The 25,764-nt window shown below is 42.2% G+C and overlaps 1 protein-coding gene across 2 annotated transcripts in view; it reads right to left on the bottom strand.

The window, feature by feature from the left end:
• The window catches only part of LOC142311544 (bifunctional heparan sulfate N-deacetylase/N-sulfotransferase 4-like), a 682,360-nt gene that overhangs the window by 89,852 nt on the left and 566,744 nt on the right, over positions 1 to 25,764 (bottom strand). For both annotated transcript variants that reach the window (XR_012754278.1, XM_075350062.1), the window contains exons 7-8: positions 20,806 to 20,988; positions 8,724 to 8,820 (exon numbers count right to left, since the gene is read on the bottom strand). Coding sequence is in view for 1 of the 2 variants with exons in the window: in XM_075350062.1 (XP_075206177.1) it covers positions 8,724 to 8,820; positions 20,806 to 20,988 (280 nt within the window). In the remaining variant the exon portion in view is untranslated. The remainder of the gene's footprint in view (positions 1 to 8,723; positions 8,821 to 20,805; positions 20,989 to 25,764) is intronic.

Raw genomic sequence — 25,764 nt, forward strand, 5'->3', positions numbered from 1 at the left:
TGTTACAACTCAGTAACAAATTTCTCTTTTCTGTTCATATTTTGTTCTCTTATAGACTTTTTTTTGGTTTTTCATTTTTTTAAAGAATATTCCAGCAATAAAAAAACAATAAGGGCTTATGCTCTTTTTGCTTTGGTATATATGTCTTGACATTCATTTATTTAGACTTTAATTACTGTAAATCTACAGCCGGTAGAATTTCCCGTGACTCCTGATCTTGGCTACATTCTTGCTGCATAAACAGTATCACCCAAAGTATATAACTAGTGAGACCTGTTCGTCCCTGAACAGTGAAAGGTAGTATTTCTCATTATGCCATCCAAGTTCAGCCGGTAAATTTTTTGTTGGCAGACGTACAATATGTTAAGCTTAAAATAATTCTCATTGTTACAATTTCACTTAATTACCAGATGTTTGGAGACCTGACAGATTGGTCTATTGAGTTTAGACAGTTGAAGCTATATTGCAGCTTGCTATTATAAACAGTGCTAATAGCTACCAAAAAACATGTATATAACTTTGTATAATTCAGATGTATAACATGTCCAATAAACAATACAGATTTTTACCAACAAGGTATATTCAGTTAAAGCGCACCAATCACCAGGATTTTTGTATATAACCTAAAGCCAGTGCTATACTGGCACTATCATGCTGATTCTATACATACCTGTAGTGGTCAGCTCGGATGTATAGGTTTTGAAACACAAGAAAGTAAAGTTTGTAAAATCAGGAGATTGTTGAGTGACAGCAGCTGCAGCAGCTGATAGCTGGGGTGGGTATTCATAGTTATCCTCTTCCTCTGTTACTTATGCTAATTCTATTATGCAATCATTTTAGTTTGTGACTAAAAGGACCTGTGCTGATGTCATACCCATGTGACCAGAAGGGCGGGACCTCAGCCAACATAGCTGATACCAGGAAGCAACATTTTTCTGTTGGCTAAGGCCCCACCACTTCTTGTCACATGACTATGACATCAGCACAGGTCCTTTTAGTCACAAACTAAAACAATTGTATAAAGTAACAGGGGAAGAGGATAACTATGAACATCCACCCCAGCTATCATCCTAGCTGACAACTAAAGCTATGTATAAAATCAGCATGATATAGCACTGGCTAATAGGTTGTATAGGAAAATCCTGGTGATTGGTGCGCATTAACAATTAAAATATAAATTAGTGAAATTAAATGCCTCTACATTAGAGATGAGCGGATCTCTTTGGTTCAGGAAATGGACTTGACCCTGGATGCTGAACCCCAAGCAATTGAATGGGGACCCGAACTTCTGTGCTGAAAAATGGCTGTAAAATAGTCATAGTAAGGGCTAGGGGTCTGCAAAAGGAAGCAAAACGGAAGTAACAGTAGAATAGTTATACATACCATGTTTCCCGAAAGATACCACAGCAGTCAGGGCCCTTTTCTGGCTTGCTCATTAAACAGCATGAATATTCACTGCTTCCCCCTCCCATGCTCTGTGCTAGTGTCTGGGATTGGTTGCAGACCAGTTTGCTATATTGTATTGTAAAAATAAATATTTTTTAAAAATGATGAGTGATCCTGCACTATTTTTGGACAACCAGCGTGGGTAAAACAGACAACTATGGTGGCTGCAAACCTTAGTGGTCTGCTTTACCTTGGCTGGGTATCAAAAATAGAGGAAATCCTACCCGTTTTTTAAATTATTTAAATAAATCATTAAAGGAAATGGTATGGTGTCCCCCCTCATTGTTGTTAGCCAGCCAAGGTAAAGCTGATCACTGGGAATGGTATTATCAGAGTGGGAAGAGCCATGGATATTGACAATTCCTAGCCTAAAAATAGCAGCCCACAGCCACCTACAATTGGTGCATCATTTAGATGCACCAATTTTGGTACTTTACCTGGCTCTTCCAGATTGCTATGGTGCAGTGGCAATTGGGGTAATATATAGGGTTTATGACAGCTGTGATTTTTCAAAAATCACAGCTGCCATCAAGCCCTAAGTTAGTAATGAGGAGGTGTCTATGAGACATCCCCATTGCTAAGTTTGTAAGTCAAAAGAAATAAACATAAACATAGAAAAATCCTTTACTTGAAATAAAAAACTCAGACCTCTTTCACCCATTTATTAACTCCCCGAACACCCCTGCAGGTCTGCTGTAATCCACAATGATAAACCACAATGCTCCTCGGCTCCAGTACATCTGGAGGCTGAAGTGACAGAAAATGTTGCCAGTCACTTCAGCCTCCCGAACAGACTGAGGGCAGCAAAGCAAAGAGGAGCAGTGACATCAGGGAGTTCACAAAATTGCACAATACGGCCTTCCACGGCCAGACTGCTCTGCTGCCATGCCACACAAACTGGCAGTGAATTCAACTGTGGCCATAGTAGTTGGCTAACAAAGAGGGTACCATGTGAACCACTAGCTGAGACTTCAGATAAACTTGCTACCAGATGGCCAGACTGTCAGATTTTGTGACATAGCAGCAGAGCAGTCCGGCAGTGAGATCACCATTGGTCACAGCTGTGGTTCTCATGGTACCAACTGTATTCGCTGGTGAACTCGCTGCTGCATTGTCGGACTGCTCTGCCACTGTAATAAGGATAATAAGCTGCACACTAACCACTATCAAAATATAAACATGAAAAATGGTAAAGCATTACTGCTATAGTGATACTATGAACAATGAAAAATACATTTAGCTATCTGAAAAAATGAAATACATGAGAAATAGTATTGCAAAACTGCTATGAATATTTCAAAGTAATAGAGATGTTTAGCAAATGTATTGATCAATGCAAATGAGCCCAAAAAACTAATGACAAGGTGATCTCAAATTTTTCGGGAACCTAACCTTAATGCCTCTATGTGCTATTAAAAGTCTGCAAGTTTTGGGCAGACAGGCTCCTGGCTATATAGGATCATGAATGGAATCTGGTAATAGGGAAGGGTTCTGGGTACTCAGTCAGAAGAAACTATATGCTATTCAGAAAAAAGAGGTTTAGGTTCCCGAAAAATTAGAGATTACCTTGTTATTGGTTTTCGGGCTCATTTGCATTGATCAATAAATTTGCTAAACATCTCTATTATTTTCAAATATTCATAGCAGTTTTGCAATACCATTTTTCATGTATTTCATTTTTCAGATAGCATATGTGTAAAGAAGATAGAAAAATAATAATAATCATACAAAGGCAACAATTATTACCAACAGACAGCTGATCCAATGCCAAGAGTGGTGTGGCAACCCCTCATACTGACGCGCGTTTCGCAAGAGGCGTGCTTCGTCTTGGAGAAACGCACGTCAGTGTGAGGGGTTGCTGCACCACTCTTGGCATTGGATCAGCTGTCTGTTGGTAATATTGGTCGCCTTTGTATGATTATTATTATTTTTTCTATCTTCTTTACACTTATGGATAATTACTTTTGTCACATGCAACTTTATAACAGGCAACGTTTTAATCTGCCATGTATAGTCTACATTATATACATTATTATGTTCAGGTGGTAGCTATCCTTTTAGGCGTTCACAAAACTGTAGTCGTCTGCACTTGTGTGCTAAAAAGATGCCTAAAATGATGGGTCACCACCGGAACAGAGACAAGACGGTGTTCAAAGTAACTCCATCTCCCTCTTTATAGTGAGTGGTTCCGTTGGATGGCTTGTCTAAAATGTTGTTTTTTGCACTTACAATGAAACCCCAATCTACGGTAAGTGCTCAGTGGAGAGCACAGGAAAAATGTAAACCAAGGCTTATTTATTCTAATTTTTTGTGGGTAGAATGAACAAATAGTTGGTAGTAAAAGAATAGTGCATATTTTTATTTTTGCACAGTTTACAGTGCGGTATTAGAAATAAGCGCCAGATTTATTCTTTGAGTCGTGTAATTACAGTGAATCAAGATTTATATTTTTTTTCTGTTTTGCTACTATCATGCAGTAAAATGCTTTGTTATAATAATAGATTTTTCATTACCATGATCTGAGAGCTGTAACTTTTGGGGGCGAAGAAAGAGTTGTATGACAGCTTATTTTTTCACAAGTTGGATATGTTTTTGGTACATAGCTTTTTTTATTGCATTTTATTTAGATTTTTCAGATGTAGAATGAAAAAAAACAGCAATTCACTTATTTTTTTTTTTTTAATTGTGTGGTTCACCTTGCGGTAAAAGTGATAAGGCCTATTTATTCTTTGCGTCAGTAAGATTATAGCAATGCCAGATTTTGAATTTTTGTTTATGCTTTGCTACTTTTACACACTGAAACCTATACAATTTATAAAAATGTGTTTTTTGCATTGCCATATTCTGAAAGTTGTAACTTTTTCAGTATTTTTCCAAATGAGCCATAGTGGAGCTTATTTTTTGAGGGACAGTTTAGTGTTTTCACACATATTTTTTTAAACAAATGACTTTTTGATTGTTCAAATTTTTGTGCTCAGTATGATGAAAAAGCAACATTTTTGTCATGTTTTTTTTTAGTTTTTATGCTATTTGCAACACGGAATAAATATTGTGACAGTTTTATAGATAGGATCATTTCAGAGGTGGCAATACTACTTATGTGCACTTTCATTGTTTATTTTTGTTTTAACACAAATGCTGCATTTTTAGTTGCTAAATTAATTATTGGGATTTTGTTTGCTTTTTTGTTTTTTTTACTTGTTTATATATTTTATCTAATTTTTTTTACTTTTTCACTTAGTCCCATTGTGTGTCATGAAAACTTTTTAGTTTGATCGCTGGTCTCATGCACTGCTGTGCACAAGTCAGTGTTGCAGGCAGGGGGACAGACCGCGGCAGGGGGGGCTGCTCGAATCTGGGCTCGTTGCGGTAGCTCGAGGGGAAGCCTCACCCGGGCCTGAGTACCCGTCTGTTGCCCACAAGTGAAAAAGGGGGGATTATAAATATAGTGAAGGTTTGTCAGTGACGCCACCCATGGTATGCGGTGGTTTTGATGGCACTGCTGCTTCTGCTGGAGGTGTTGCCCGGGACTGATGGAGTGGGGCAGCTGGATGTTATCCCCTCCACGGGTAGGGGAGGTGTTGTCCCAGGACCCCGGTACAGGTGGGATGGTGTAACGGAGTGCAGTCTGCAGGGTTGGACCGGATGGTGCCGGTGCACTCACAGTTCTGAAATATCTTGATATAGAGTCCAGATGGTAAACCAAATTACCAGTAGCCAGTAGCCTCGGGAGGGTGTGTTCGGATCCCGCACCCCGGTACAGCAGAACAGGGGCCCTTCCACCTGCACTTTATATTTGAGTCCTTTGTATTAACTACTCTGTGTGAAATGGGGAAGTCCGCTCCCGATGTTACTGTCTTTTGGGAGCTGTGGCCCGCGAGAACTGACCCGTGGGATCTTAGGAGGCAATTGCGGAGCCCTATCCCCCTTGTTGGGATTCTGTCTCACTCTATCTGGGCCTCCTGTAGGACGAGACCTGAAATCTTGTCCCCGGCTGGTCAATTGGTAAGGGGCTTAAAACTGCTCCTTGCCATAGGGTCCAGGTACCCTGTCTGTGCACGGCTCCGGACCGGATTCCCGCTGTCGGTACCGATGGGCTTCGACCCTGCCCCGGTCCACTTAGGGTTTCCCGTGACCGGATCTCCGTCACCTGTGGCCCTGTCTACCGACTGCCACCTAGTCAGTTGTCAAGTCGTCCGATAGCCCAGGAGCACCAACTCCTTACTACTCTGTTCACCGTCTCTCACTCTCCTCACCACCGTCTTTCTCCAGTCAACTGTCAACTCTCAACTATCACTGTCCCCTCCCATCACACCTCAGAACCCCTAGGTGGGTGTCGTCATCCACTTGGCCCCGCCCACTGGTGTGTCCCTATTGTCATGGGGGGGTGACTAGGGTTTTTATGGCTGATGATGTGTACCAGTATAGGGATTGTGATGGAGGACCAAAGAGGAGAGAATCCTGCACCTAGAAGAGGGGTGCAGTCTTCTGTGACACCCTGATTTTGTCAGGGCGTCACATCAGTGTCTCACTGACAGCCTGTTATAACAGAATCTAACAAACTACCTTACTCTAGGTACATTTTGAAATTTAGGCTATTCATGTACGTATTAACCCCTTCATCCCTGGTCACTAAAACACCCTAGTGCCATTTTTTGCAATTCTGAGCAGTGTCACTTTGACAAGTTATAACTCTGGAACGCTTTAACGGATCCCAGTGAGTCTGACACAGTTTTTTCATGACATATTGTACTTCATGATAGTGTTAAATTTAGGCAGATATTTTTTGCATTTATCTCTCAAATTGTTCAAAACCACATCCAAGAAATGTATTAACCCTTTAGGTGCTTCACAGGAACCAAAGTAATGTGGAAGGAAAAAAAATGAAAATTTTGCATCTTCAGAAATTTATTAACCAAATACTAACTACCGTATTTTTCGGACTATAAGATGCACCAGACTATAAGAAGCACCCTGGTTTTAGAGGAGGAAAATGGGAAAATAAAACTTTAAGCAAAAAATGTGGTCATGACACACTGATATGGGGCGAGGATCTGCTGCTGACACTGTTATGGGGGTAATGTCCCCAAATTCTCTACTAAGGTACCCCATCCTGGTAATGATCCTCCTGCCTTGTATATGATCCTGCTATAAACCCCCATCCTGCTCATATACCCCCATCCTGCTCATATACCAGCATCCTGCTCATATACCCCCATCATGCTCATATACCAGCATCCTGCTCATATTCCCCCATCCTGCTCATATACTCCCATCCTGTTCATATACCCCATCCTGTTCATATATCCCGATCCTATTGATATATCCCGATCCTATTGATATACCCCCATCCTATTGGTATACCCCCCATCCATCCTGCTCATATTCCCCCATCCATCCTGCTCATATACTCGCATCCTGTTCATATACCCCCATCCTGTTCATATAACCCCATCCTGTTCATATACCCCCATCCTGCCTGCTCATATACTCCCATCCTGCTATATGCCCCCATCCTGTTCATATACCCCCATCCATCCTGCTCATATACTCCCATCCTGTTCATATACCCCCATCCTGTTCATATACCCCCCATCCATCCTGCTCATATACTCCCATTCTGCTATATGCCCCCATCCTGCTCATATACTCCCATTCTGCTATATGCCCCCATCCTGCTCATATACTCCCATCCTGTTCATATACCCCCCATCCATCCTGTTCATATACCCCCATCCTGTTCATATACCCCTCATCCCTCCTGCTCATATACTCCCATTCTGCTATATGCCCCCATCGTGCTCATATACCATCCTGGTATATGGCCTGTATCCTATAGCACAGAGAAAAAAATAAATGTTTATACTCACCTTTTCCTCACTCCCTCCAGCACCGATCATCTTCCTCTATGCACCGCTGACCTGCGTGTGTTGAGCCGTTCCCCTGCTGCATCGCGATGTCTTCTTGTCTGTGCCGATCAGCTGACCGGCACAGACAGGAAGACATCGTGTGCAGCAGGGGGACGGCTCCACACACGGGGACGGGTGAGTGTACTGTACTGATTCACTGCACCCCGCGCTTATGATGACGCGCGGGGGGCAGTGAATACAGCCGCACATGATCACTCCAGGCTGTAATTGCCAGGGGTGATCATGCGGATGGCTCTTTGCTATGCGCGCGTCCCCGCTCGTCCCCGCTCGTCCTCCCGACCACCTGTCAGCGCCGGCTTCTGCACTGAGAAATGGGCGGGAGGATAGGCGTGCATATGTAATGAGCGGGCCCACGTGGTCACGAGCAGGCACTGCTGCTACAGCCTGCTCGTGCCCCCGATGACCCGCAGCACCCTCATTCCCGGCCGCAGCCCTATAGTCAGACCATAAGACGCACCCCCAACTTTCCCCCAACATTTGGGGGAAAAAGTGCGTCTTTTGGTCCAAAAAATACGGTATTAAGGCCCTGTCACACACAACAACGTATCTAACTGTATATCGCCGGGGTCATGAATTCTGTGACGCACATCTGGCATCGTTAGCGACGTCGTTGCGTGTGACACCAACGAGCGACCGTTAACAATGGAAAATACTCACCAAATCGTCCATCATTAACACGTCATTCATTTTCAAAAAATCGTTGATTGTTGAGGTCGCAGGTTGTTCGTCGTTCCCGTGGCAGCACACATCGCTACGTGTGACATCGCGGGAATGACGAACAACAGCTTACCTGCGGCCGCTGGCAACGAAGAAGGAAGAAGGTGGGCGGGATGTTACGGCCGCTCATCTCCGCCTCTCTGCTTCTATTGGGCGGCCACTTAGTGACGCCGCTGTGATGCCACATGAACTACTCCCTTAGAAAGGAGGCAGTTCGCCATTCACAGCGACGTCGCTAGGCAGGCAAGTCCGTGTGACGGCTCCGAACGATATTGTGCGCCACGGGCAGCGATTTGTCAGTGACGCAAAAACGACGGGGGCGGGTATGCTCGCTAGCGATATCGCTGCATGTGACGGGGCCTTTATTCTTAAGACTGTTCTGGTAGAGTGCAGATCTGAAGAAAAATAGATATTTACAGGTTCCTGGGCTCCACAAAATAAAATAAATTATCTCCTTTTATAGTTAAAATAAAAATTTAAGGAATAAGTAACTAAAATTAAATTATGCTGATGCTTCATTATTATATGCATTAAACACAATGTATTTCCTTTTTTATACTGTAACAGTCATTTAAAACAATATAAAGAATTAAAAAAAATTTTTTTTCACTTAATCTAATGTATATTCACCAGTCTTTTGAGGTCCTATCACAAGAAATTTTGGTAAACGGTCACAGGTTTTGTCTCTTGACCAGATGTCTCTATGCCTCCTGTCATCACATGGATTCTGTAGAAAGAATATTAATTAATGTATATTTATACTGCTAAATAATATATATTTATACAGCTAGGTCCATAAAAATTTGGAATGTGACAAGTCATTTTAACTGTTTACCAAAACACATTAAATATACAGTAATATAATCAATGTAGACTTAAATTTCAGACTCTCAGCTTTTATTTGAGGTTATTCACATCCTAATTGTAGTAACTCTCAAAATTATGGGTCAAGCGCTAAATAACTTCAATAGTGCTCTACTGCAGCAGGATTACCACAAAAAGACTCCTTGATGTTGTAAAAAAAATTCTGAATTAAATATGAGCCCGCACTAACAAAGAGTTCAATTTGTTGAGTTTTTAATCTTTACCTTACAAACAATACAGGAACCCAAAAAAATTCATAAAGTTTACAATATTGGAATTCAGCCAGATGAATTCTGAAGTGTACAGGGCTGTATTTTCTGATGAGATTCAACGAAATGGTGCAAGATTGATTGGATAGCACATCACAGTACAGATGGACAATGACCCAAAACATAGTGCGAAAGCAATCCAGGAGTTTAAGGCAAACTAATATTCTTCAATGGTCGAGTTAATCATCATATTTCAATTGCATCGAGCTGCATTTCACACGCTTAAAGTAAAACACCTTCAATTTGAGGATGCCAATAGGGTCTAGAGACATACGTGGCCAGTCAAGCACCTTTACTCTCAGTTTATTTAGCAAGGCAGTGGTCTTCTTGGAGGTTTATTTGGGGATGTTATAATGTTGGAATACTGCCCTATGGCCCAGTTTTTGAAGGGAGGTGATCATGCTCTGCTTCAGTATGACACAGTACATGTTGGAATTCATGGCTCCATCAAAGAACTGTAGCTGTTAACAACATGCAGCACTCATGCAGCCCCAAACCATCAAACTCCCACCACAATGCATGACTTTAGGCAAGCTCTACTTGTCTTTGTAATTTCACATGGCTGCCGCCACATACGCTTCACACCACCTGAAGAAAATAACTTTATCTTGCTTGCATAAGAACACAGGACATGGTTGCAGTAATCCATGCCCTTATTTTGCCTGGAAATGCCAGGAAACATTTTATTTTTTTGTGTCGTCTGTAGAAAAGTCTTCCTTCTGGGATGCTGATCAATTTGATGCAGTGTATGGCGTATGGTCTGAGCACTGACAAACTGTCCACCCATCACTTTAATCTCTGCAGAAATGTTGTCAATACTCATACGTCTATTTTGTAAACCTTGAATTGTCACTTGACATGAAGCCCAGGGGTTAGTAATGGGGAGGTGTCTATCACACTCTTCCATTACTAGCACAGTAACTGTAAAGTTAAAAATCACACATATAGAAAAAAATAGTTTATTTTAATAAAACTCCCCCCCCCCCCCAATTATCACTAATTCACAATTTGTTTTAAAAAACTGCAAATTTACAAATTGTAAACCACCAGCGCCCAATTGTCTGTAAAAGTACCAATATGAACGAAGCTGCTTGTAGATATAGGGATTTCGTGTGACTTTCCACTGAAAAACGTATTAACATAATGCTAAAAATGTTTTAAAAAACCGCATAAAGATCAGATGTAATCCATGATGTAGTGATCCCACTATGTCCCCCCACTCAATACTCCAACTTATAGAGCCTAAATTAGTAATTGGAGTGTCTGATAGATGCCTCTCTATTAATAACAACAGGGCTTGATGCCTGCTGACACTACACAGCTGACATCAACCCCCATTACCATTACCCCTATTGCCACTGCACCGAGGTAATCGAGAAAAACAGAGGCAAAGAGCAAGAATTGACATACCTAATGTGATGCGCCACTTCTAGTACATCTGCAATCTGGTATTTTTAGGCTGGATAGGGACAAATAACTATGGACATTCCCAGCCTGATAATATCAACCCCATGCCGTCTGCTTTACCTTGCCTGGTTCATTTCTTTATTTAATTATTTAATTTATTTATTAACAGGTACTGTAAAGTACACATACAAGGCACTAATTATATATATGCAACCTATACAAAAAAACTCCACAAATGTACTCAAATAAAAATAGATATCTTTATTAATGTATTTCAATAAAAGGAAAGATTGAAATTCAAAGGAAAAGAAACACCTTGGTCCATGCAGTAATAAATAACAGATGAAATTCTTACAATTATTACCCTCAAGTAATCACATTCATAATTTCACATATAATGCAATAAATTTTAGTAGCACAAGGTGGCAGTCTATACCCAGGACATTCGGCTATATCCATGTGGAATAGTCCATGGAAATTGCATGCACTGAAATGGGTCCTCACTCTTCACTGATTAAATCTCACCTCTAAGTGGAGTTTAGAAGAGGAACAACAGCCAACTACAATATCAAAGGATTCAAAGGACAATCAAACAAAGGAATTAAAGGACCCCACACAGTGTGATCACAGGGAAAATAAATTATATTTACCGCAAGGACCCCCTTGACGTAGGTTTCGCCACCGCGCTTCTTCAGAAGGAGTGAGGACCCATTTCAGTGCATGCAACTTCCATGGACTATTCCACATGGATATAGTCAAATGTGATGTGATTATGAATATGATTACTTGAGGGTAATAATCGTAAGAATTTCATCTGTTATTTATTACTTCATGGACCAAGGTGTTTCTTGTGTCCACATTTCCTTTGAATTTCAATCTTTCCTTTTATTGAAATACATTAATAAAGATATCTACTTTGTTATTTGAGTACATTTGGGGAGGTTTTTTTTTATAGGTTGTATAGGTTGTTAGGCTGGTATTATCAGGCTGGCAAGGACCATGATTAATTGACTCTTCCCAGCCTAAAAGAAACAGCCCACAGCTGCTCCAGAATTGGCACACCTATTAGTTCCTTTTTAATGAACAGAAAGTTGTGCAAACAGTCCTGAAACATTCAATAGTTGGAAATGTGCATTCAAAAGATGAGGTCTCACTAAGTTCACCTGAAAAGGTTAGGGTGCATTTTAGGATTATCCTTAAATTGCACCCAAATACCCCTAAATTTTTGTGAGTTGTATATATTATACATTCATACACACATAATAATGTTCATAACATATATGGCTACATACAGTGAGCAAAAATACTGCAGAGTAAGAATGCATTTACAATAGAAATGCTAACTATTTTTATTGATTTAAAAAAAAAACATGCAAAGTGAGTAATCAAATGGTGTGACAATTCTTGCCTTCAAAACAGCATACATTTTTCTAGGCAATTTGCACACAGTTTTGAAGGAACTCGGCAGGGAGATTGTTCCAAACATCTTAGAGAACTAACCACAGATATTCTACATGTAAGCTAGCACAAATGTTTCCGTCTTTTCTTGTAACCCTTGACATACTCTATGATGTTAAGATCTGTGGGGGCCATATCCTCACTTTTCAGTCCTGTTAGTTTTTCTGTACAATGAAAATAGTTCTTAATGAATAAGGCTGTGTGTTTGAGGTCATTGTCCTCCTGCAGAACAAATTGGTGCTAATCAGAAGCCTCACAGATAGTATTGCATGATGGATACACCAGTAATTCTCAGCCTTGAGGACATCATTAATCCTGACCAACTCCTCAACTCTATTTGTAAAAATGCAGTCCTAAACTTGCAAGGAACCTTCACTATGGTTTACTGTTGCCTGCGGACACTCATTATTGTACTGCTCACCAGCTCTTTGACAAACAAATAGCTTTATTATACTGTGTTTCAACTTACTTATGAAAATAATGATCATTATCATTGCTTAGTAGAATTGGCTGCTTTTACACTGACTATAATTCTACAAAAGTATATTTACAAGAATTGATGCATTGTGTTGATGGTTGTCCAGTGCCTAAAAAGTCCTTCCTAATTATCATATTTACACCCACTTTTGTAATTTTTTTTTTAAAATCCCTACAATTCTCGTTATCTGCCTAATCACCAAATGTGAAGTTTTGTTAGAGAGGATTCTCAAACGTGATGTCACATGGGGTTGCGACTGCTGCTGCAATCTTCTCTATTGAAACAAAACATCATAATGGCATAATGCGGTGCCGCAACAGTTTCTTGGATTACTAACATAACATCTGAGTATGTCCTGATTCCACAGCAGCTGTGGAGGATGTGAGTGCACAGGCAACATCCTGTTCCGGTCTTTGCCGCCGCATCTTCTAATTGTGAAAAGACATTGTCAGGGAGTTGACCTAGAAGCAGTGAGTGACATTAGCACCGCCCCACATCTTCTAGCACCAGCCTCAAATGAATCACCATCAGGGGGCAGTGCTGAAGACTGTTAGAGTGAGTTGATAGAAACTGAAGGGTAACACTGGTGTCCCTCACTGCTTCTATCTCTGTCCAATGTCTTGTTTCACAGAAGCTGTTGTCCCACAGTTTCTATCTGCGCTGTGGAACCAAGACATATTCACAGGGTAGCAGAGCAAAAAACTGTAGTAAGTAACTGCAGTGCTGTCGCTTGATAACTAGTTTCAGGAGGGGGATAGACGCTGCAGGGAAGAACAGTCCAAGCCTTTAGTGATGTCCCATTTGAAACGCTTATCAAAGGAAACATCACAGAAAGTGAAGTAATAAAACAATACAACACATTAGGCATTTTATGTTAAAGTTAATTACATAATTGGTTAGGGAGTAAAGTTACCGATTTAGAATTTACACTTTAGAAACTGGACCAACACTTTAAGGCAAAGAGTGCTAACATCAAATATTGTTTTGACTTTAACGATGGGCGAGCATGGTCGGCACGATCAATGCTCAATCAAGTACTCTGGGTGCTCGAGCAAAATGCTCCAGTCCCCGTTCTGTTACCTGAACTGACACAGCTCCTAGCCACAACAGTCCCCATCGTCTGGCAACCTCCATTGCTTCTTCCCAGCCAACACAGTCCCTATCATGTAGTATGCAGCTGGCATCACCTGGCAACTTTTTTTCCATGTATGCTGTCGAAGTGTTCCCATCTGACTAAAGTAACTGTATAGATTCCCAGGGACTACAGTGCTTGGGCAGCAACCGCATATTGCAGGCCGGACCTTTAAACCCTGCGCAGTGAGGACACATGCATTGTTCACTACTGAAAGCTGCATGCGCATACCAGCAGGTCATCACGCTGGCCAGTGCCAGCAATCTGAGGACATACTTTATGGGCAGGTATAGCACACAATGTGTTCTCATCCCACAGAAGAAGAGGAGCAGCAGCATCACCATCCCCAGTACTGTACATGCCTCCGGGTGCTGTGTGCCACTCCCCAGGCTGTTTGCAATGTCCCCAGTCCTGTGTTTTCCCCCGCGCTATATGTGCCCCTAGTGATATCTTTGCTCTGACGGTGATGTCTGTATCCCTTAGTGCTGTCCGTGCCCCTCCAGCGCTGTCTGGGCTTCACACCAATGTCTATGCCTCCCAGTGATGTATATGTAGCACCCAGGGGGCAGGGGGTACAGGTCGGGTCTCGTACCTGTTACTGATCAACAGGCTGGTGTGGAGACCTGGGTTGTTGCGGTGGCCTGCCCGTTTTTGTGCCCCGAAGTATCCACAATAAAAGGGGTATAGATGGTGATGATGGAGGTTGCTGTTGCAGCGCCATCTGCGGTATGCATCCAAGGAATAGCCGCCGCTGCTGTCGCTGTCCTCCGGGGATGTATATGCACCAGTGTCTCCTGTAATGTATATGTGATGCCCTGGCCTATCAGGTTGTCACAGGGTATTGTGCAATCTGCCCTCCTGAGCAATATCCACCTCCTCCTTGGTTAGGGGTCCTTAACCAATGGTGTTGCCAAAACCAGCTAATCAAAATCCTAGGAACACTCTGCACCACAACCACCATACACACCAGTGGACTGCCTGAGTGGAATAGGATCGCCCACTTGGGGAGGTTGGTAAAGGGAGGTCAGGAGTGTCAGGAGAAGGTCAGTGTAGTGTTGGAAGTGAAGGAGAGAGGAGGTCAGGAGCTGGGCTCCTTGGAAGTACTAGGTAGCAGATGGTGGTCTGGGCCTGGTATGAGCTGGACCCCGAGTCACAGGGGATCGTGACAGGGGCATGGTATTGTTGTGGAGGACAGCCGGCGGCCTTGTACCATCACCGGGCTGGGACCAGGGCACGACGGGGTACGTGGACCCTAGGTCAGTGAGTAGCTTCAGGCAACCTGACAAGTCACCCAACGAGAACGGAGCCTTCAAGATCCACTCTCCACCTGCTCCAAAATCGGGGTACTAGTGCAACGAGGGGGATAGGACTTTCCACTTAAACGGTCCAAGAAATACCAAGCGTGAACCCTGAGAGCAAGCTCCCTCATTTAGCCACACTGGGGAGCGGGATCCGATTAGTTTCAAGCTATAGGGGCCAAGTAGAAGAGAACAAGGTGCCAAGGGAAAGGTCACAGATCATCAGGCAACACCAGCAGAAACGGGACCCAAACGTGCTCCCCCTCAGCGACAGCAGTGTCCAGAACTTTGGTTTACTAAGTTGTCGATGTCAGCTTTATGGACTGAGTACGCAAGTGACCCCTACCTCCCCAACGGCACATCCCGCCACCATCACAGAGTCCCGGGACATCCCCCCTACCCATCCAGGGGTCAAACACCTGGCTGCCCACTCCATCGCCAACGGATACTCCCAGCTGCAGCGGTGGTATTCCACCTTACCACACACCATGGGTGGCATCATGAACTTTAGACACAATTCCCCTGTAAATACCCCCTTTAATTTGAGTGGCCCCACGACCCACGGGTCCGGACGCCCCTCGAGCCACCGCGGATCCGGATCCGAGCAGCCTGGCTGCTGATGTGCGGGCGGCACATATATTTTCAGCATCTCCAGTGATGTGTATGTCTCCTGTCCCTACTGTGATGTATATGCCCAAGCCCCTCCTTTGACAAACCTTCAAAAGCAGTTGTGAGAAGCAACATGATCAATATCACTTAAAATCAGAGATGCACCAAAGTGAAGAAGCTCCAGCCACCACAGTAGGGGTGAGTTAATTATTTGTTTGACCAAATATAGCAAGGGAATTTTCAAGTTGATAATTTTGTGCTGCCTCCGAAGGTTGGTAGAAATTTACAAATGGCCCCAGGCAGAAAAAAGGCTTCCCACCTCTTTCTTAGGGTTTAATCACTGCAGTGATGTCAGGAGCCTGGTTGGCAACTAAATCCAGGGCATGGAGTGAAGTAAATGAATAGAGTAAGTGCATGATGGCGGTTAGGGTAAAAGAAGGGATGCAAAGGACCGAACTGTGAGCGGTTATGTATATATTGTGTTTATTTTAATATTATTTTTTGAATTAGAGCAAAATTGTGCTATTGACTGTATGGTATAAAGTAATACTTTTAATAGATGTTTTCAAAAACTCATAACACACATGGGTGTGATCAACTTGAGTATTATCAATGTTTATCATACTGGTATAGTAAGAAAACAGCTTAACCTATAGCTTGGGGACTTAGACAGACATTTTCAAACAATGATATTGTTCCTTACTATACATAAAGTCCAATGGTGATTTCAGAGTTCAATATACAGCTTACATGAAAGAAATATAATTGAATGAAACTGGCCCATTATCCAAAACCTCAGGGATCGTTCTGTTTCTCGGACTGCATTAATAATAAATGTAACATTGAAGCTACGGTATTTCATTTATCTGATTACAGCCGTGCTTGGTAATTGCCGTAATGCACAGTTAAATAAAATCAATAGATTTGGATTAGACTTCCTTAATCAATCACAGCCTCTTATCTGTCTTGGAGAAGCCTGTCAAGGTTTGTAGTGTAATAAAAGGTTCTGTAGAGGAATATATAGCAATGCAGCTAACATATGTAAGGTTTTTACTCTTAAATAAGCACTCCCATCAAAGTTTCATTCCCTGAATGTATTGTAGACATCACATTACATAGGACTGTCTACTACTAATTGCTCATTTTCCCCTTCTATCCAGTTAATGCTTCTCTTTTCCATTAGGTCTATAACATTTGAGATTAAAAACTGACTGACTGGGGAAATCCTTCTAAGCTCTATGTAGAAACAGGAAGTTTGTTTTCCCTGCAGAGTCATCACTGCATAAGTCCTAGGCCAAAATGAGGAGAGGAGTTGGAGAGAGGGATGACACATGCAGGGACAAGGGACTTCCTGTTTCTACATGCAGAAGAACAAAATGGGTTGAAAGGCAAAGCAAGAAATTGTAAGTACACAGTGCCATACATTTTGATTATTGCAATATGTTACAGGAAAAAAAACCCCTTTGTTGGAAGTGCTTTATTAAAGGGAATCTATAATCAGGCTTTTGATACCCCATCTGAGAGCAACATAATATAGGGGCAGAGTTCCTGATTCCAGCTATGTATCACTTACTGGGCTGGTTGCTGACATTTTTATAAAATCACTGTTTTATCTGCTACAGATCAAGCAGTTCTCTGAATGCTGAGCAATGTATAACCTCGACCACATTACTGATTTGCAGTATTATGCCCATATATAGTGTACACAGAAAGTTGCAAATCAGGGGTGGAGTTATACTGAGCTCATGAATGTGCTTGATCACCTGTCTTCATGCCTACTCAAGCTCTACTGATAAGCTCCTGCAGATAAAACAATGATTTTAAAAACACTATACTAAACAGCCAAGTAAGTGATATATCACTGCAATCAGGGTCTCTGTCCGTACATCATGCTGCTCTCAGATTAGATGGCAGAAACCCAATGACAGATTCCCTTTAAAAATGTTTTTCAAATTAAATCTCTTTTTATTAGAAAAGTTTCATAGAAAGAAAAAAACCTATTTGCACTGATTCACACTTTTGTGACTACTATCAATCAACCTCAATATGAATGGGAGCATGGTGGCATTTGGTGTGGATTCAGTAAGAATTTATTTTTATTTAAACACAAAAGAGTTTATTTATCAATCATAAATATACTATATTTTGTTTCGTTATAGGACAACCTCTTTAAATGCTTTGTCCTGCATTGATCATTACTGCATTGGATGGAAAACAATGCCAACGATATCGCACTTACAGATACCTAACGGCATGCATGATACCTGTCAATCATGCGCACACCCTGTCTATTATGTGTAGATACAAGGCCATACGTGGACACCAGGAGAAGAAGAATGGGTAAGATTGCCGTGCTGCCGTAATCAGAGGAACATCCAGGAGTAGGTCAATAGTGATATATTTCTATGTGTTTTAGAGAGAACTCTCTCCTTCCTCAGGACCATCATAGGATATGTGATTTTCCTGAGGAAGGAGAGGGTTCTCTCTGGAACACATGGAAATAAATCACCATTAACCTTCTCCTGAATATTTCTCTGACTATGGCAGCGCGGCAATCATACCCATTCTTTTTCTCCTGGTATTTGCTGTTACATTCGTGGGGCTGCTGTAGCCGTCATTTTGGTCATTTCCAGTTGATTGTAACTCACACAACCTGCCAAGGGGAGCATTGCCAACATTTTTTTTTAATAATCTTTCTCGGATAAAACCCGAGATTGCACTTTTTACCTCCAGCTCACTGCAAGGTCATAAGTGGAGCGCACTTTTCAATCAAGGTGTAGGCTGCTTATGACGAACCCTTTAACATTCTTGGTACAATTATCAAGATTTACTTATGTGAAATTGAACAGTACTTTTAAGGCCTCTTTCACACGTCCGTGTCTCCGGTACGTGTTTGGTCCTTTTCCTCACCGGAGACACGGGCACAAGTAGACACATTAAAATCAATGGGTCTGCGCTCATGTGCGTGTTCTGCCATGGAGCGTGTGTACATGTGGAGCATACGTGTGCCAGTGTGCTCCACACGTCAACATGTCTGGTGTTCTCCGGCATCACGGGTGTCACACGGAAAGCAAACGGACCACATGGAGGTGTTCCGCGTGACACGCGCCGGTGAAAACACACGTGTTTGAGAAAATTAAAAAAAAACTTTACTCACCTTCTCCAGCCCTCCTGTCTCTGCCACTGCTGTCACTTGCTTCCAACCACCGCTCATTATGCTCATTGAATATTCACTTCACTGCGGCCGGAAGCTGCAGCAGTGGGGAGTTGGCAGGACCGGAGACCGAAGATCAGCACCACGGACAGCGACGCCAGGGACAGGTGAGCAGAAAGTTCCCATTCTCCGTGTGTTATCATGGATAGCACAAGGAGAACAGACGTAGGCCATAAACACGGCTCACGGAGGGCAAAACGCACCTCTGACACGTCCGTGAAAAACATGCGTGGTTTTTCACGAATGTGTGAAAGAGGCCTAACATGAATTTATTAGCAGTCATATCAAAAACAATGAAAATGTGCTACATGATAAACAGATCTGCATAACTGTGGATCAAAGAGCAACACTGGGATTTTGGGTTGATAAAGGAGAACATATGCTTGGAGTTTGTATGTTCTCTCCATTTTATCAGAGTTTTTTCCAAGTACACTGCTCAAAAAATTAAAGGGAACGCTTAACCAACCAAATATAGCTTCAAGTTAATCAAACTTCTGTGAAATAAAATGTCCACTTAGAGGCAACACTGATTGACAATCAATTTCACATTCTGTTGTGTAAATGGAATAGACATCGATGGAAATTATTGGCAATTATCAAGACACACTCAATAAAGGAGTGTTTCTGCAGGTGGGGACCACAGACCACATCTCAGTACCAATGCTTTCTGGCTGATGTTTTGATCACTTTTGATTGTTGGTTGTGCTCTCACACTCGTGGTAGCATGAGATGGACTCTACAACCCACACAAATGGCACAGGTAGTGCAGCTCACCTAGGATGGCACATCAATGCGAACTGAGGCAAGAAGGTTTGCTGTGTCTGTCAGCGTAGTATCCAAAGGATGGAGGCGCTTCCAGGAGACAGGCCAGTACACCTGGAGATGAGGAAGGGGCCATAGGAGGGCAACAACTGAGCAGCAGGACCGCTATCTCTGCCTTTGTGCAAGGAGGAACAAGAGGAGCACTGCCAGAGCCCTGCAAAATGATCTCCAGCAGGCCACAAATGTGCACATGTCTGCACAAACGGTTAGAAACCGACTCCATGAGGATGGCATGAGAGCTCAATGTCCACAGATGAGGGTTGTGCTCACTGCTCAACACCGTGCAGGACGCTTGGCATTTGCCACAGAACACCAGGATCGGCAAATTTGCCACTGGCACCCTCTGTTCTTTACAGATGAAAGCAGGTTCACACTGATCACATGTGACAGTCTGGAGAAAAAACTGCGGAAAACCGTGGTAAAACCGCATGCGGATTTCTTTGTGGTTTTTGTGCGTTTTTTTTACCGCGGGTGTGGGATTCTTTAAGAGGGTCCGGATTTTCCTTAAGAAAGAGGCACTTTCTAGTGCGCACATAGCCTTATATAGGTAATAGCGATGAGCAAGCACTACCATGCTTGGGTGCTCAGTACTCTTAATGAACAATCGGATACTAGGATGAGATTGACTCATGTATTGAGTATAATGGAAGTCAACGGGGAAGATGTGTATTTTTCTGGATGATCTTATGGAGAAATGCTTGAGCTCTCCATTGACTTCCTTTATACTCAGGTACTCGATTTGAGCCCGTCTGAGCACCCGAGTGCTTGTTGCGAGAACTGAACACACAAGCATGATATTACTTTCTCATCTCTAGTGATAGTACTAATGAGAGATATTACGGCATATATTACAGCCCCTGTGCAATAACAGTGTATGGGCCATTTGCAATCCAATATCTCATCATAATACACAGTGCCACCTGCTTTTGAGGTAGAAATGGCCTCCTGACCTCCTGGGCCCCTGCGCTGCTGCAAAGGCTGCACTAATAAGTCTTATATAAACAACAGTTTCTGTTTCATAGGTGGAAGGAAGGAGATCACACACTAGTACAACATGTTATCTAGTAATGGTAATGAAAATAATTGGTGTTATATATTAATTTACAGGCAATTGTTGTAAATGATAAAGCAAGTTTTCACACATGCAGACACTGTGAATACCTGCCAGAGAGGATCCTTTTGCTCTGGGAAGAGTTGAAAATATTTCTGAGCTAGCTGTAATGGAGGCAAGGTCCGAAGTTTCAGGTTAGTCCATGTTTGTACAAAGTCAGCAAGATTAACAAACGTGTACAAGCCGAGGCGATCATTTCCATAATTCGACAAGTGTGTCATAAAGATGCTTATCTGGAAGAGATAAGAGACAGAAGATGCTGGAATAAAACTTGTGATCAGTAGATGGCAGTAAGATTCCAATAGAGGCAGAGAAAACACATGGCGATAACTTGGCTCCAGCAAACACGTCTTAATGAGTTCTCTCCCCAAGGTAACAGCAATACCAAGCATTCTCAGGGTGAACACGCCTAAACATTATTTCAAATAATTCTAACACAAATAAGCAAAAAATGGTATCATGTGAAAAGACAAACAGAAGTCATGAATCACTGGGCTTTTTATTTTGGTAGGGACATGTATCTTTCGAGAGTCAATACTGCTTAAGACTGCCATGCAGAAATCTATTTAAGAAAGCCATTATTGTGAGAGCAGCATTAGGAATCAAGGACAATTATTGCACCATTTCCGAGTGTCAATAAGTCTGTGGACGGCAGCATTCTTGAGTGGATGCCAGAACAGTTATATCACAGAAAGAAATATTTCAAGATACACACACATCTCAAAGCTATAAAAAAGCCAATACATTAAATATTTTTAAAATATCAACAATTTATCATTTTACCCTTAATCATAAAATTAAAGATTTCTTACTAGCGGTATTTATCCTTTGAATGTTGTCTGCATCTGTTGTAGCGAGATGTCACATTTCATAGAAATGCTTATTGACACACATTGTGTGCGACTCAATGCATCCATGATGCTTCAGGCATCCAGCGCTGCCATTCACTGCATCTATTGTGTGACCGGACACTGTTGTGTGACAGTGATACTACACAATAGTCAGTGAAAATTGGCACCACTCCACTACTAAACATGAGTATTACCTTTGCAAGGAATGTAATCTCAATTTAAGTGAAATTTTATTTTTATTTTATCTAAGGAAATTAAGGGGATTATCTGCTTTAGGCTATGTGCACACATTGCTTTTTTACTGCTTTTTTTCATGTGTGTTTACTTACAGATTTTAATCAATACTGAAAAGAAAAATTCATGCCAGCAAAGACCATGAGAATCCTTACTTGCTGTGCACATGCGGCTTCTTTTTTCCTTGCAGATTTTGTTGCTGAAAAAAGAAGCAGCATGTACTTTCTTTCTCCTTTTTTCTGTGTTTCTATAATCCCCTGCAGTGCTTGTGCTCGATCACTATAGTTATATCTGTACAGTTCACCTCACACACCATGCATAGAGCATGGTCTGTGAGGTGATCCGTAGCTGAGTAACCCCGCGTCAGCATGGTGATGACATAGGGTTTCCATGGCAGCGAACAGGTCCCCGTGATCACATTACAAGGACCCGATCACCAGTGAGAGGTATGCGATTCCTCTCCCTGCTTCCTGAATGCTGCGATCGCATTGATTGCAGCATTCAGGGGGTTAAACTGCCGGGAGTGGCGCGGGTACCACTACAGGCAGTGAGAGACAAGTCCCAGGTGTAACATCAGCCAGAGACCTAGAGGCGATCAAGGGGGTTCAGCCCCTGCACCCCCGCGATCGCTATGACTAAAAAAAAAAGCATGAAAAAATGAGCATTTGTTCAGTTTCAGTGGCTTCAGTGGCTAAGGCTATGTGGACACAAAAAAGCAATGTGTTCACATAGCCTTAGCCTTTAGACCTCCTTCATATTTTTTTCTCTCGTACATGAAAAAAAAATTGATCAGATTTTTAACAATGTTAAGTCACTGTGTCCATCTTTACCATCAGTGATTTTTGTATATGCCCCCCAAAAAAGCAAAGTTTATTCTACCCATTACAGCCATAGTTGTAGAAAAAGACATGGACCGCACATCCATAAAATCATATCATAGGTTGATCTAATGGCGCTAGGTGAAAATTCATGCATCTAAACATGAGGTTCAGACTGTATGAAGCCCCCTGCCACATCACGTCCAACCTCTGTGTGGATACCCAATTATTTAAGCCTTTAAGAAGCGGCACCAATCACCGCCATAGTGACCGTGCACAAGCAGGGCAGGTGACCTGATGTCTCACAACACCCATGCTTCAAGGCTGAGTCCCCATGGTTCCAGGCCACACTGCTCCACTGACACAAAACTACTGCAACAATGGCCGCCACACTGGACAAACCCTGTGAAAGGAGCTGGACAACTCACCTTTCACAAGCTCCCAGTGTGTGAACTGAGTCTGTCTACTGCTAATACATTTTTTAACCACTTCATGACCTTGCAATTTTGCATTTTTGAGCCTTTGTTATTTTCCTCCCCTTCTTCCAAGAGCCATAACTTTTATATCTTTCTATCAATATAGCCATATAAGGTCTTGTTTTTTACAGGACAAGTTGTACTTTTGAATGGCACCATTTGTTTTACCATATTGTACTGAAAAATAGGTAAAAAGTTCACTGAAATTGCAGAAAAAATGCAATTCCATGTTTGTTTTGTGGGTGTTTTATTTACCATGTTCATTATACGGTAAATTATCATGGTAATATGATTCTCCAGGTCAGTACGAATATGTAGTTACCAAATATGTATAGGTTTTTTAATTTTAACTAGTGTAAAAAAAAAATCAGAATTTTGTAAAAAAAAATAATTTTGCTTTTGACTTCATGTTTCCTAGACCCATAATGTTTTTATTTTTCGGATCTGGGAAAAGTCATGGTTTATTTTTTTACCCTGAGCTGATGTTTTTACTGATTGTATTTTTGGGTAAATAGGATGTTTTGATCCCTTTTTACTGTATTTTATTGCAATATTGAGGCGGCCCTAAAAAACTAATTCTGGAGTTTTACATTATTTGTTCACTATGCTATTTATTGATTGGATTTATTTTAGATTTTAACAGACTGGGCATTTCTGAATGCAGCAATACTAAATATGTATACTTTTTTATTGTTTTATTTTCAATGGGGCAATTTAAAATATATATTTAAAACACTTTTTTCACTTTTCATTGTATTTACTAGTCGCCTTTAAGGACTTAAAGCTGTGATCATCCAATCAATTGCGCTTTTCCTAGCAGTGCATCAGCACTGCTCTGTACAGCAGAAATGGAGACTTCCTATGAACAACGGCTGACAGCTGGCATTCAAAGGAAGTTCATCTTGGTAGACCTAGAGGTCATCGGCTGATCTCCGGCTATCATAACAACCCATCGGCGCCCCGTGATCAAGTCACGCCGATAGGAGCAGGGAATGGTGTCCCCTCGTTTGAGCATTTTAAATCCACTTTCAGAAATAGCAAGATTTAATTGATTATCAGCAGCAAACATATCTCCAATCCACCTGTGTCTGTTAGAGGTATACGTAGGTGTGGCACCCCTGAGGCTTTAGGTACCACACCTGACTTAAGGTGTAGTATTCATCCTGGGTTCGGAGGAGGTCAGTGCTGGTTCCACACCACTCATCCACACATACACACCATTGCCCTTTTTCAACTGTGCACCAGGCTAGGGTCGGGTCATATGGATGCCACCTAATGGTAATGGCCTTCCCACCCACTAGTCTAGCGTCCTGGAAGGGGGAGGGGTGATGTCCGGGGGAAGACAGGAAAGAGCAGTCTGTCTGTGAGTTAGACGAGAGTGAGGAGCCAGCCTGCGACAAAGACAGGTTGGGGAGAGTGCAGTTCCACAGGGAAGAACAGCAACACCGGTGGATCAGGTGGGACACAGGAGAACATGGTCACTGAGGGGATACAGAGTCAGTTCCCCCATGACCAGCGCAGATGGGGTTGCAGAGCCCTAGATAAAGGGGAACTTCAAGTCCTTTCAATAATTCTGCTGGGTGAGGAGATTTCAAGTTTCCTTCGCCCACCTCAAGTGCCTGGGGCACAGCAGCACATACATTTTAGACCACGATCCAGCCCCATAAAAGGACTAGTGCTGCCTGCTAGACGGAATGGGACTTAAAACTACCGAGAAGAGACCCTGTGTAGCTACAGGCTATGGGGACCCATTACAAACAAGGATGAATGGCTCACCATCCACAACACCGGCACTGGCTTCCAAATTATCCGGGATCGGTTGAAGCCCATCTTGGTGAAAACAAGCACTCCAAGGGCAATAATCTGACAGTGAGTAAAGAACTTTAACCGCAGACCCTGTGTCGTCCCTGCTATTGCCGTTGCCGTCGCCCCAGGGCTCCGGCGCTATAGACTACCACCCTCATCATCCTCCCCGGGGCGAGCTCTACCTGTGGAGAGCTGAAACATTGCGTCACACCATCAGCTCCAAAAGTGAGCGACATCCTCGGCGGCTTCCCTCATAGCCGCATACCACAGGTGGCGTCACGAAAACAACTACTCCCAACATTCCCATCCCCAACCATCATTTTATTGACACTTCAGGGCCACACAGCCCATCATATAGAGTCGCTCTGTAAGAATGGTTCCTACTCTTGTCATGGATGAACTTTAATTGGAATGGTTACCCATGTAATAATTAATTTACCCGTTACAGTTAAAGCACTTGAAATATGTGACCAGATGAGACTTTTCTTGGTGAGCAGTTTACTAGGAAAAGCCTTGTCCAGATATTCACTTCTAATACATTGGCTGCTGCCAGAAATATGTAGCATTAAATGGTGCCGATTAGATAAAAGTAAGAGAAGTAGTGTTGGTTTTATAAAAGGGTTGTAAGTATAGGAAAACACCTTAAAGAGAAGTGTCAGCCATTACATATACTGGTAACGCTTCCTTTAAAATAAGCTCTGGAGGCCGATTCTCAGGGAGATCTGTGTCCATCCTGCAGATTTTAACAGTTCATTTGCATAGAAGAAAAATGTGGATTTTTCTGGAATAAGACATTAGATCACAGATATCAAAGTATCATTTTA

The sequence above is a fragment of the Anomaloglossus baeobatrachus genome, chromosome 1 (assembly GCF_048569485.1).
Source record: "Anomaloglossus baeobatrachus isolate aAnoBae1 chromosome 1, aAnoBae1.hap1, whole genome shotgun sequence".
In the NCBI taxonomy this organism is placed as follows: Eukaryota; Metazoa; Chordata; class Amphibia; order Anura; family Aromobatidae; genus Anomaloglossus; species Anomaloglossus baeobatrachus.